Genomic DNA, 14,608 nt, shown 5'->3' on the forward strand with positions numbered 1-14,608 from the left:
GGCAGCAGCAAGTTTCTGTATGTGTGTGGGTATATTTGTGAGGTGCGTTTTCTTGCTTGCTGTACGGGGTGGCCGGGTTGGTTGCCTAACGTCGTCGACGGGAAATTTCGATTCGGCCAACCCTCACACAGGACACACCAAGGATTCGCATGAATCCAGATTCACCGAACCTTCTGACGGTGTCGCTTTTTCCCTCTGTTTCTCACTGCTGGCCCATCGTTTTTGCCGAGCTACACATACGCAAATTTTCACTATCCCAGCGTGTGGACGCAACACGCGCACTCACAACGCCACGGCACCCGTTCCGGACTGAGGAAAATCGTCAGCAGGGAACGGGAATTTTCTGAACTGCGTGTCACCCCGTACTTGCACCGACGTTTGCGATACCGTGTTCGAAATATGTGGTCTGTGGAAAAATGGAGTCGACGGGCTCGAGCAGGGTTTTTTCACTTCTTCGGATCCACCAAACTTTGGCCCGTCGTTCCGCGAGTTGTGCGCTGCACTATGGAGTTGGTCGACTACGATTTTCTCCGTCACGCAAAGGACGGCTGGCTCTCGCGTCTGCCAGCGCGCTTGACGTTTGCGAACACGCAATCTCCGCCCAAGGATGCCACTTCCGTTGACAGCTGGAGAAAAGCGGCGATTTGAGAGTGGGCGAGCGTAGAGTCAACAAAACCCTCCTCCGGACGCAACATATCTCGTATTTTCCGTGGAAGTACTCACTCGAGCGAGAGTGAGGCCATGTGCAAGGATCACCCCATTGATGATGGCGGCCAACGAGAGAGCGTAGGGGAAACGCGAGGGCACATGCGCATTGGGGTCCGCAGTAGGGTTTCCTTCGCCTGGCGTCCGCTGGATTGCTGCATGGCGCCCCGAGTAGCACAGTGAGCGAAGGCCGGTGTTATGTGTTGATGGTTGGTTATGCAAAAACTCATAAGCAATTGATTAGCACAGTTTTCATCCCCAAAATAAATATGTTGAGCTACCTATTAAATTCTGAACAAGTACGTCGAACTTCAACGTAATACAAAGTGTGCAAACAGGTTCTTCTTTAGAAAATAAACTGCTGAGGACTTGTACATCATGGCCTATAGTGTTCGAATATGCTGCAAAAAAGTGCCCATCAGATGGCGCCATTTTTAGGGGGTAAACTTTGAGAGAAAGTGTTGGGTGAAAGCTTATTATTTGCTATAAAATAATGTTCTACGTAAGTATTTTCCTGCGGAATTGAATAAATCGTTGCTCAAATGAAGAGCGTTTGAATGAGTATTACTGAATAAATAAGAAAAATTACGGAATGTTTTCATGTATTAAATTGGTACTTCGGGAACATCGCGACTTCTAGGGACAGGATTTGTAAGTACTGTAAGCATGTTAATATTTATGAGATACTAAGTTTATTTACTCAAATGAAAAAAACAAAAACTAAAAGAAAAACATAGCCAAAATATGACTTGAAAATACGGCTCATTAAAAATTGTAATTTATGCGTAGCGTTCAAAACAATACATACAGATGGTTGTGAATGATTTTGTTTGGAAATTCATGAGTTTTCAATACTAAAAAGTAGTAAATAAAAATAAAAAACATAACGAAAACTCATTCAGTAGAAACAGAAATATAGAAATAAAAGATGTTTACAATTAAAGTTTGCATTTAAAATAATGGATCAATTTGATCGCTGTGGTATCAGAAAATAAGAAAACCTAGCATTTCTGTTTAGAAAGCTTCATCAAGAGCAGCATTTTTTTATGGCCAGAACAAGTATGACAGAGTAATGATTTAAATTGAATCCAGCGTGGATAAAACAGTAAATCAATCTACGCTTGATAGAGACACTTAGAGTCTGCCGAACTCAGCTAATGTGGTTTACTTAGTAATTTGTTTCTTATGGAGATATCTTTAAACTAATTTGGAAGGCTGGTTCTGATCACGAATGGTTCTATAGGTTTAAAGTGCAACAGGAGGCAAAGCAACAGAGAGAAGGAAAAAACTCCGACTAACTCTGTCTGAAAACACTATTATGTTAGCTGGAACGTTCAAAATAAGAAAATTGTGCCACCTCGTGGGCTTCTATCCCAAAATTGGGTTCCGATTGGTTGGAGGATCACGATCTCCTTTTTCGATCTCTTCAATGTTCCCAAGCTGAGTTATAGAACTAAACTCCTATAGATCCCCATAGTATGGCTAAAAATCAGCGAGAATCCAATACTGTTCTTTCATTCAAGACAGACTGCTTATGGCGAGGTATATATCGTTTCGAGAGTGGTCAACATCAAAAAAAGTACCATCAGTGCATTAGAACTACCTGCACACAGTAAATCCTGCACAAGGATAACTAGAAGAGTGCCTAAACGGAGCAGCAGGTGATCTTAAAGGCCACACAAGAACCAAAAAGATATCAACATATTTCGCTTCGTCGGTTATGACTAAAGTTTCGGTCAACTATCATATGGTCACTTGGCAGCTGGTTGAAATCGGTTTTTTGAGGTTAATTCTCTAAAATATCAATTAAAATGTTAATGTATAATAAAATCTACTTTATTCAATTATTTGCACATGAAAGTATGTTTGTTTTTATGCGAACTGATTACTTGAGGCGCTTTAAAACCCAATTTCCGACAAATGATTGTTGGAGGACATAGAACTGTATTTCTTACTATTATTGTAGAATTGAACTGTCTCAAAAAGTGTTGCTGACGTAAACATAAATCAGATTAATTCGGCATACAACGAGAGCGTGTTCCAACAATTCTTCACTAAATTTCTATTCCAGAACTCGTTGTAATATCTTTCTTTCAAGAATCTTCGATTAAACGCCCAAAGGCAACATTCAATCAACAAGTGTTCCGTAAGAAACATACCAGCACTTATTTCTTCTTAGCATTATACAACTGCTCGCCAGCTTTCTCATGCATATATTCATTAGTCTATGTCCGTCACTAGCATCAATGTTCCTATACCGAAACCTCTGCTTCCCGCAAACCCGAAACTGAGGAAATCGTTGGATTAAGTGAATCGATAGCAGTTCACTTCTTCCTTCGGTAATCAATCGATTGCAATCGACAGGGAAAACGAACGTTCCCATATCAAGAAGAGTGTGAAAGAGAAGCTTTTTTTTGGATTCAGCCCGATTCAATCTACTTTGGCTTTTGAGTTTTTTTCCTGTTCATACATTGAAGGTGTAGAAAAAACTATCGACTGGCAGCGGTATACTTTCCTGCATCAAAGAAAATCACTTTGCCAGAACACGGGAAATATTCTACATCGATTCAGTCCTATTTCTCGACAGGCTCCGGTCGCTATTTCACTGTTCACGGTCGTCCCTTTCCGGCTAGCAACAAGTGGAAACTGGTGGCGGCATTGTTACACGGTTTTTCCTTATCATCACTATCATTATCCTCCTAGGGTTGCTGAAGTTCTGCAAAACCCAAACCCGCACGGAATAAGAACGCTTGTCTCGATTGAAGCGTGTCTGTTTGTCTGCCCCTCAGAAGTGTGCTCTTGAGTGCGTTCCAGTGCTCCGCTTTTCAAACAGTTCGTGTCCATTGACGTCCTTCGTCTGGTGGCGGGTTTCAACAGGGCTGGGTGCGTGATTCGCACGTCAGATGTGAAGTCAATCTACAAGAAAACCAAAACAGCGGCAAGGTATTCCTCCGCTTCAGTCTGAAAAGCGGCCATGACTCGGTCGCATGTGAAAGTACCCGAATAGAAACGGAAGCCAATGTGAGAAGAAATTAATTCAACTCCCTTGCGAAAAGGTTCACCAGTCCTTCCTTTCCCGTAATGAATTTCACCACCAACAACCGTCGCGTCCACGTGTCGGTGAAGACAGCTGAGAAACGGAGAGAAATAAATGGCGCCAAGCCACGGAACAAATAGTGATTTTATACAGAATACCCTTCCCAAGTAAGAGCCCCTGCGTTAAGTTGGTAGATAAACACTCGGACGAGATTCGCCATCGCTACAGCTGAGCGTTGCTTTCAAAGGCAGCGTTTGTAGCAGGTTGAGCTTGGCTTTTCCGAACATACGTTGTCGGAGGATACGTTGGTTTAATCCACCGCACAGCGCAGTTAAAGTATGTCTCTCATCCTTAGCCAATGAAGCTTCAATGAACTTCAAAATTAAGTCCCAGGGTATCCTTATCTCTGAATTTTAGCTTTAGCATGATCTACAAGTGAATTCGAACATGTTTCAGTGTTTTTAATGAGTTTTACTTTATAAAATATTTTCGTTTGAAAAACATAATAAATTAAGCTCATCGTAACTTAAATTTGACTTACAATAGATTGTATGGAAGTAGTTTAAAAATAAAAGCAGCATCGAGACTTGGAGCGTCATACTAAAAACAGATCCATCATCATCATCATTATCCTTCCCGGTAGCAACCGTTGGATCATCCGATGTCCCATCCCACCGTAGTGGTCATAACCTGCTGGTTGTGTTGATTTCCATTGCTTCACCATCCCACCCTGTTAGCCCTCCAGCTACGTCTCCGCCACGTGGCTTGAGCATTTCCTTCTATCCCGAAACACAGCCAGCATAAAATCAGACGACGATAAAGTTTAGATTATTCCTGACATTATCGTGATTCAGCCAATCGAGAGCGAAATTTTCTTAAGCACGATGACGAGAAAGAACATCCACCAGTTGGACGCCCCAACCGTTTGCCATTGCGTTCCGTGGAGTTGGGCGTTGGAGGTGAAAATGTGTGTGTCGAAAGGAAAAGATTTTATGCTGGCACTGGTAAACGCCCGAAGGAAAGGTGGCGAAGGGGGCTGGGGTTGAGAATTGAATGGCGAGCATCCTAGAATCTCCGCCCCACCACCGCTCCACTTACTCTGTTTGCGAATCCTGTTGGCGCCTCCATCTCTCAAACGCTAGGGAGGTTTTTCCTTCGAGCGTGGGATGGAAAACCCATCCTCACCTTCTCGGGGATGGGACAGGATCTCTGGACAGGCTATAAAAGCGCCATTAGTGATTGGAAAACTCACCAGTTGATTCTCGTGTGTCGTGCGTGTCGTGTCGGCAGTTCATCCGCGTTCTCGTTTACAGGAAGTGTATTTGGTCCCATCCTGCCCTGACCCATTGGATTTTTCTTGCAAATTGGCTTTCGCTTACCAGTGTTGCATTCGGGTTTTGCGGGGATTCGTGCGTGAAGTTATAAATACTTGCACAATAAAATCGGGCACAAGTGATCTTCAAAAAGTGCAACATCATGAGTGGTTCCGGCAAAGGATTATTGGGATTATGGCTGTACCACAGTGGCGATCAGGAATGGGCCGTCAAAGAGGGTAGCCCGTTGCACCGGCGAAAAGAGTTTGCTGTAAATATCAATCTCCGTTCTTACCCACTGTACATATTTATGAAAGTTTCACTATAACCACTGCTGGTGGACCGAAATCTGGATAAACCGTTGCACCTGAGTGTTCGTGTAGTGAATTTGTTACATTGTACATTGTGAATACAGTTTTGCATCAAAGAGCCAGAAAAGTGTAGTTTTCTATTTATCTTTTCTATTATTTCTATCAAATCGATTTTAGAGATACAGTGATCACACTTAATCAAATACAAACTGAAACTATTTCATTGTGAAAATATAATTTAGCAAATCCAGCAAATGAGTTTCCAAAGAATCATTGGCAATATGAATGAATGTGTTAATCAAATAGTATTTTATTTTGAGTTATGTTTGAGTAATTAAGAAAACAATTTTATTTTTTAATGCAAATTTATAAAGGACATGTAAAGTTATAGTTCACTATAGTAAAACTAAAAAACTTGCAATAAAATTAATATAAGGGCATCCTTGATTCGTTTTCATTACCATGATTGAAAAATATGAATATTTTAGAAAATTTACATTGCAAACTCATTTAATTTTTGACAATATTTTTAAGTTTCGTAACGTGTAGAGCATTTTTATAATCTGCTTCAATGACACCTTTAGTAGGACTAAACTCGTCAGTTGTTTGGAGATTTAGAATTTAGCATTTGCTAGAAAGGTTTTATACTGAGATGGTGCCCCGTTTAATTTACAGCAATTTATCAACTTGCAAGACATGTTCTTCTATGAATTTATGAGATGTATTCGAGAACACATATTCTTAAAATCGCTCAAAATGGTATGGAATCAAACTTTATAGGGATTATATTTCATCCACAGCATTGTTAAATAATTAGTCAGTTAGAAAAAAGGTCCTCGTTAGGACCTATGCTTATAAGATTGAAATGGATCGGCCCCACAGTCACACCTAGGGTGTAGGGATTCATTTTGTTCTTTAAACTTAAAATTATATTGGAAACTTATTGAGGGCGACTTTGAAAAAATATGGGCAAAGTGAATGAAGTCATTTGTGTGATGGAATAAAAATGTCGAAAATATACTCAATTTTGGAGTATTTCAAACCCTCAGAACGATTCCTTAACACGTTGGTTGACCAAGCCAAGACTTAGCTTTCCAAAGAGTTATATATTAATTTTTCTATAATTTTTATGTTTGATTTTCATTTATTTATGGGGCAAACATTTTAAACCTAATGACAGCTAGCTATCAAAAATTAAAGCCATGGTAGCCGGCGTGTCAATTATTATTTTTTATTATTATTATTTAATCCAAATTCATTGAGTATATTGTCTAATTTGAACTTCAGTTTATAGACATAATTTACAATTGCAGTCTTCGGTTAACCAATAAATCTTAATAGCAACGCCAACGTTGTGTTAGTGATTCTTTTATAGTAGCAGTGGCAATATAAAAATCGATTGTATAATTAAATCTTTAACCAGAACGACTCATAGCGAGAATCGGAGTATTTTGAGCGTACATCGTTGTAGTTGGATTAACATATAAAATGTTATATTGGCGTAGACAGCAAAGAAACACGAATAAAACTTTGATGTATTTTTATACATTGGTTTCGATCGACATGGTGCGATTTTTAATTGAAGTTAAATAATAAAAACAGTATATTTTGAATATTTCTAGGATAAGTAACTGGGTTTTTCAGAACAGTTGTGTATCCTAATGTTTTAAATATAGCGCTGATGTTATTTCTTCTACCTTCGTTTCATTGCCAGAAATCGGTCGATCACAGCAATGGAAACGAGCGTACGGTTCACGGCGACCGGACGTCGATCATTTTCACGCTGAAAAACCAAATCGGTGGCCTGGCCGGAGCGTTGCGCGTGTTTCAGGAGCTCGGCATAAACGTGCTGCACGTCGAGCTGAACAAGAGTGGTGAGGCGTGCGATCTCGCGGACGTCCTCGTCGACATCGAGTGCGACGCGAACCGGCTCGAGCAAGTGCTCAGATTGCTGAAGCGCGAGGTCCAGTCGGTGAACTATGCGGCCCAAGTGAACGCCGATGGACCACCGCCAACGCCACTGTCCGCTTGTGGAAGCTTCGGTAGGGCGAGGGTTTTTCTTCCTGCTGCCCTACAATACTAACGAAAACTTTATTTGTGGCAGACTTTGGTGAGATGCACTGGTTCCCGAGGAAAATCTCCGACCTCGATCGGGCGCAAAACGTGCTGATGTATGGCAGTGAGCTGGATGCGGACCATCCTGGCTTCAAGGATCCGGTGTACCGCAAGCGTCGGGAGCAATTCTCGGCCATCGCCACCTCCTACAAGCAGTACGTCGACAAGCAACCGTTGTAGAGAAACAGACTCTGGTTTTCTCCGAGACGCTTATTTTCGTTCTTTTTCCATCTTTTCCAAAAACAAGTGGCAACCCGATCCCGAGAGTGCAGTATACACCGGAAGAAATCAAAACATGGTAAATTTAATTTGCATGCTTCTGGAAATTCTCAATCCTCAAGATATCCACTCCCAAAGTCATCAACGCCTTTCCGAGCTGGTTGTAGTCAATTTTAAAAGCTGCTTTAGACTGTTTCCGGTGGTCGGTGGTTTCTAGTAGAGGAAAGGATGTGGATGTCTATCAATCCGATCCTTTTCTCAACCTAACGAGCCTCCCATTCAAACAGGGGTTAATTGAGTTTGGCAAGAGGTTTATTCCAATCTCGTCCCGTGTTTGCACCGGACGGATCGTGTGAGAAGTCTGGTCGTCGGTTCAACATAAGATGATAGCTTTCGCCTGTCTTATCGATTGACCCGTGGTCTTTATGCCTGCTCTTTTCTCTCTCTCACTGCCACTCACCATACGCCGCACAGGGGGACCGTCTTCCGCGAGCTGCACAAACTCTACATCAAGCACGCCGTCCCGGAGTACCTGGAGAACTGGCCGGAGCTGGTGAAGTACTGCGGCTACCGGGAGGACAATCTGCCGCAGCTGCAGGACATCAACGTGTTCCTGAAGCGCAAGACCGGCTTCCAGATTCGACCCGTCGCCGGATACCTCTCACCCCGGGACTTCCTGTCCGGGCTGGCGTTCCGTGTGTTCCACTGCACGCAGTACATCCGCCACTCGTCCGATCCGTTCTACACGCCGGAGCCGTAAATTGAAATTTCGAATTATACCGTCCATACGAGCTCGCTGCAATCGTCAAATGGCATAATTTGAAATTTTGTATTTCCAGCGACTGCTGCCACGAGCTGCTCGGCCACATGCCGCTGCTGGCCAACGCCAGCTTCGCGCAGTTCTCACAGGAGATCGGGCTGGCCTCGCTCGGAGCCTCCGAGGACGACATCAACCGGCTGGCGACGCTGTACTTCTTCACGGTTGAGTTCGGGCTCTGCCGGCAGCAGGACGGTAGCTTCAAGGTGTTCGGGGCGGGTCTGCTGTCGTCGGTGGCGGAGCTGCAGCATGCGATCACAACGCCGGAGAAGATCAAGCGGTTCGATCCGGAGGTGACGTGCCAGGAGGAGTGCATTATCACGGCGTACCAGAACGCTTACTACTACACCGACTCGTTCGAGGAGGCCAAGGAAAAGATGAGGTGAGAATGAACTGGCGATGGGAAGTTGCGCATGCAAACTTCAAGTACCTTAAACATTTGAACTGCTACGAAACGTTTGTGAGGAATCATTATTTTAGAAAAGTTAAAATGAAGGATAGTTCTTTACACTGTTCTTTTCTTATTTATACACATTTGGATACGTCACGAGTTTTGACTACCGCACCAAAAAAATATATATATGCTCTCATATGCATCAAAATAAAGAAAACAGTGACAAGAACAATTTATCAGTTTTACATTTCTAAAATAATTGTTCCTCACGAAGCAAATGTTTCTGCTTTAGCCTCTTGTGTACTGACTTGGGTGTAGTGTTTATCTTTCGGAAAGTTTGGTTTCGAAAAAACGGTGGTGTAACAAATTCTATAACCAAATTTGGTCAAAACTATTTTAAAGATTGTACTATAAATTGAAACAGCGTGGCAGGCAATGTGTTAAGACTTTTTCTGCCAAGCACTATTAACATTATTTTAGTAAAAATATTTTTTTATATGTATATATATAAAATATACTGTATACTGTTTTTAAACCAACAACAAATATATTAAGCTTGCCTAGCGTTAATTTCTTACGTCTATTACAGTCTATTACAATAAGATTGCAATATTATATGAGTTTCGTGACAATTCTGAATTCCTTGTGTGGGTCATTAGCAGTCAAAATGTTAAAGTGTACACGATTATTACTTTATTAATATTATGTGCAAGTTTCATGTTCATATCTATTTTTTATAAATCTTGACCATTTTGTAGGGGTTCGAATGGGATTCACTGACATGATTAATAATATTTTAAATATAAAAATAAAAAATATAAAGGTAAAAATCGTGTACCGCTATCGTGGGAAATGAAATTAGTCAGATTCTGATTACTCCAGTAAAAATTTGTTGCTTTAAAAACTTGTTTAATAGTAAATGTAGAGCACACAAATTTAAATTGTTCTTCTTCAAGGATTTTATATTGCATAAAAAACAAAATATTGTGTTTCGCTCACAGTTTTAATTTGAGTAAGAAAAATTTGATAATTTGTTCTTTGATGAAAACCAGGGTCATTCAAACGTTTGTTTTTAATCACTATCGACTTTTGACAAATTCTCAAATGAATCACTGTTCCATTTCAGAGCATTCGCAGAAAACATTCAACGACCCTTCGGTGTGCGTTACAACCCATACACGCAAACGGTGGAGGTGTTGAGCAACGCGAAGAAAATCACCGCTGTCGTCAGTGAACTTCGCGGAGACCTCAGCATCGTTTCATCCGCGCTGAAGAAAGTGTCAGCCCTAGATGAAAATCTCGATGTCGAGTCGATCGAAAAGCTGCTTTCTAGTAGTTTACACGTGCGTGAAACCTCTAGGAGGAAACAATGATAGTGGTAGATTAACTAGTAAAATATCCTACTTTGTTTTTAACTGATCCATTTTAGGTAACCGATAAGAGCCCCAATTCGGAAAGCTCAGACTCAAATGATAAAGCAACCACACCGAATCCGGAATGAATACTCCATACTTTTATGGTTAACATTGTAAGAACTGGCTAAATATATTGTCCTTCAATAAATATTCTATCACTGTTCAATGAAAGCCGCTATGCATTTTTTAAATCTCATATCGCACTTGAAAAATAAACAAAACATTCAATCATCTTTCTTATGAAACATTGTGGTTTTACAAAACACACGCTATTCTTCGAGAACTATTGTCAATGTATGTGTTGATTCCGCAAGGGATCGTTAGTAACTTAAAAATAATAGAAACATGTTTATTACACTTTTTTATTGAGTAGCGTTTTGTTTTGCAGTTGCTATTTCTTCTTAATTAATTATTTAAAAGAAATGATTTCTAAGCATCCGAATATAGTTGATAAAGATCAAGCAACAAACTACCAAATTTTCAAAAACACAGAATAGTGATTTTAAATAGTCTATATTGATAAATATCGTGGAAACATCAGTCTTTTCTTTGAAAAGATAATTTGGATTATTTGCAATTCAGAATATCACTGATTATAACTCGATTGTGATTTGAAAACAAAATTACAATTCAGAACATAACAAAGAAATAATTGATAGAACATAGTAATACAGTTGGTCCCCGCAGTACGCTATACTCGATATACGCGAATTCGCAATACGCAATTTTTTACAACTGACAGAGCTCATAGCGTTGCTTAAGTTCTGATTAGTCAATTTTACTTTGTTTTGGTAGAATGAAATTTTTAATATGCACTTCTTAACAGAGACATAATTATGCAATGTAAGAAATGGAACACTTATTAGTGATTTGGATGGAAGATATGTTAAATAAGCGGTTCCCTCTCAGTGTCAACTCTTCAATATGAGGTATAAACGATATGGCAGAGGAAATCCGCAATACGCGAAAATTCGAAATACGCTATTGCGTTCGGTCCCAAACATTCGCATACTGCGGGGACCAACTGTATATTCAAAATATAAATTCAAAATCAGTCCGTTGGAACATTCGAAGTTTCTCTTTTGCGATACTTGCGCCATCTACAACTTTTAAATACCTTCGGTATTTGAACAGTACAACCAATTTGAACAGATTTACTCTGCTGATACTCTTCGAACTTAATTCTTATTCTTCGTTGAAAACTCAAACAATTCTCATAACGTCCCAATTGATAATGGACATAATTCTCGCATTAATCAGAAAAAAAAACCAAAGTAATGGTATTTGTTTCACATTCGAAAACTTGAAGGAATGACGAAAACTTGGTTTGTAAATGAGGATAAACTTAAATCTGAAAACGGTTTGTGTTAACTAATGCTCAGGATATTCAAAATCAAACGTACACAAAACTTTCTCTATTACTTGAAGCTTTATGAAAGCTTTGATTGGTATAACATAGCAGAAAATGTTCCAATATGCATCGTAAACGTATGCCAACAATATCTTAGGCAACAAACAGATAAAACAAGAATCGCAAATCGTAACAAATAGTTTGAATCACATCTTCCGATCACAAAAATTAAAACGATTGGTTTAGGCTGCTCGATTTATTTTTAGCCTTGCGGCACTTTATAAACCAATTCAGTGCAGTTTCCTTCTGTTTTTGTTTCTTACGATAACCAAAACTGATATTCAACTTACTGACCCAACTTGTTTTCCTTTTGGAAAGTCAGTAATACATTAGAAATCGATAATAAAAGCTGAATGACAAGGGTCATAGGAGCACAACTGTTGTTGTTTAATTGAGTCCTACGCTACTTTAATCAAACTTCACTTATAATAAATACCAAACCTAACAAATATTTTCATACAATTTACATTTACCTTCGTTTAATTTGACAAGGTAAAAAATATTTTGTGTCTTTTCGTCAATTATGTGAATGCTATTCCATTTAAATATACCCAGTTTTTTTATTGATGTAGACTTTTATTTTATTCATGTGTTCTCCGCATATGTTTTTCAAATGAGCAAGTCTCTTTTTATGAAAGTTGCTTAATTTTCTATGACTCATACTGGTACTGTAACAAAACCTGCTTCTTTCGTATTCGCTGAGATGTTCTTCTCTATGATGAAGAATTTAGTACAACAGAAGTATGAAAAAACAGTGGATAACGCATCTCCAATTTCAATGTACCTTGTTAGGTGCACGCCGTACATAGTTTAAATTGTTCTAGATCAAAAGATAAGTACAAATCCTGTAATGTATTTATGTATAGAACTATTCATGTCCAAAATTTCTATCCCAATGAGGTTAACCAATGACGTGAGTATTTTCGATTTCAGCGTATCACTTTCCACTACGACTGGAGGCTATTTTTTAGCGGACAGCATCCTCGCCATCTGGACAGCCGCGATGTTCCCTGCAGCATCTTTACGTTCCCTCCATGTGGCACAGCACAAACAAGCATCACTCAAACGGCCGGTTTTGTTTTTCCTCTGCTTCCGCGCGGAAACGTGTCCCTTCGCGGTCATTGTGTGCGCGCCCGTCAGTGAAAAACAGCGACGCCACGAATCAGAAAGACGTCCACCGTTGGTTCGTGGTACATCCGCGGGACGCGAATAACTTGCCGGACGCGACGGAACACCGTTAGCGATGCTGGCACGCGTCCCCGACTGCTACCCCGTGGATCACGAGAAGGGGGTAGAATCGGCCATTTATCACCCTACCGTTTAGAAGTGTGACGGTGGCGCTGCACTGTCCCGCGATCCCTTTTCCCCCTATTGTTTTCGCGTCTCTCCAGGCCAGGTGATGGCGTGCGACTTGCCGGACTGCCTTCGTCGTGGGTTGTACTTGCACCCCACGATGTCGAACCTTCCCTCCGATGACGGTCGAGCAGGGCATGAGAGGGCCGTCAGGCTGACGGCTGATCTCAATTAGGAATTCGCGAAAACAAAACAAATAAAACGGAAAAGCAGCAGGGAACCGCACGGAGGAGAGCAAAAAATTGAAACACAGCATCAAAATAGAGGCACACACAAAAAAATAAATAAATAAACCAAAATAAAACAAAGCTGTCCATGGCCGAACAACACACACGGAAAAAAAGCCACCTCAGTAAAAACCCACCCTTCGGACGCAGGAAGTCTTTACAGGACACCGGAACTTCTCGTTTTGCATCCTCCAGTGCGGTCCTGAATTGCAGCAAGGTTGGCCCGCTGCTTGGCGTGGCAAGGAAACTGAGAGAGTTTTAGAATCAATATAACATCACATCACCCTCACCGGCACTCGCCTCTCGTGTCGCTCGAACCCTTTTGCCACTGTTTCGTTCCTGTTGCTTGTTTTCACAACTCGGAATATATATACATATTTTATGTAATATCCGTTTTGTTCGGCGTTTTATTCAAAAATTGTTTCTGTTTTGTTTTGATTTTATTCGCTTAATTTATACTTTTCTACAAAAGAGCGTTATTTTGATTTCTTTTTCATCGACCACGCTTGTCCGCCTTGCCAAACCATTCAGTGCTAACCCCTTTTCGATGGTTAATTTTTACACAATTTTTTCCGCATCGAGATGGTATTGTAGCAGAGGGGATTTTTTGTCTCAGCCATGTTTTGTAATTTGCTTGTAACGTGCTTGTTTTAATTTTGTTTTCATTATTTTTAAATTAAATTCGATCCTTCGCAACCACGAATCGTTTTGAACATGCGGATCCGCGCAGTTTGTTCAGCGGAAAGTTGCCATCGTTGCCAGGCATTTTAGTCTTACTGTTTGTTCTATGTTATACATTCTGGGATGTGCGGCTGCATGTTGAAAACAGTTACCCGAGCCGATTTCAGAACAATTTTAATATTTATTTTATCTACAAAATTGGACTTAACATCAATCGCGTACATGTAAAAAATACGTTACCAGTAATATTGAACACACGTTAGATCTTAGAAATAGTTGACAAGAATTATATAAACATGAACTTAAACTTGGTCACCCTAATCATTTGTTTTCCTTTTAGAACATGATATAATTTTCTTGATTTAAATTTTGTTTGGGTGAGAAGATTGGACTGGGATTGTTCTTTTCATATTTGTATTTGCTTGAATATTAAAAACCATGCCAGATGTAGTCTGTACCATATTTTCAAAATAGCAGTCGCTCTACTTTAAGATTGTAGTTATTACAAACTAGTAGAAACAAATATTTTGTTTAAGAAAACGTCGCTGAAATTTAACTCTTGCTTTGCTTGCTAATAATTTAAACAATCATATAATAACTTTCAAACATT

General features: G+C 40.1%; 1 protein-coding gene across 1 annotated transcript; it reads left to right on the forward strand.

The window, feature by feature from the left end:
* The first annotated feature begins 5,218 nt into the window (after window positions 1-5,218).
* Window positions 5,219-10,412, forward strand: LOC131293927 (tryptophan 5-hydroxylase 1). The gene is made up of 9 exons (XM_058321976.1): window positions 5,219-5,326; window positions 5,490-5,495; window positions 7,081-7,408; window positions 7,471-7,636; window positions 7,729-7,779; window positions 8,175-8,456; window positions 8,540-8,899; window positions 10,038-10,254; window positions 10,341-10,412. Exons 1-9 carry the CDS (start codon window positions 5,219-5,221, stop codon window positions 10,410-10,412), a joined length of 1,590 nt encoding a protein of 529 aa, XP_058177959.1.
* The last annotated feature ends 4,196 nt before the right edge of the window (window positions 10,413-14,608 follow it).

Source organism: Anopheles ziemanni, chromosome 2 (genome assembly GCF_943734765.1).
Source record: "Anopheles ziemanni chromosome 2, idAnoZiCoDA_A2_x.2, whole genome shotgun sequence".
NCBI classification, from domain to species: Eukaryota; Metazoa; Arthropoda; class Insecta; order Diptera; family Culicidae; genus Anopheles; species Anopheles ziemanni.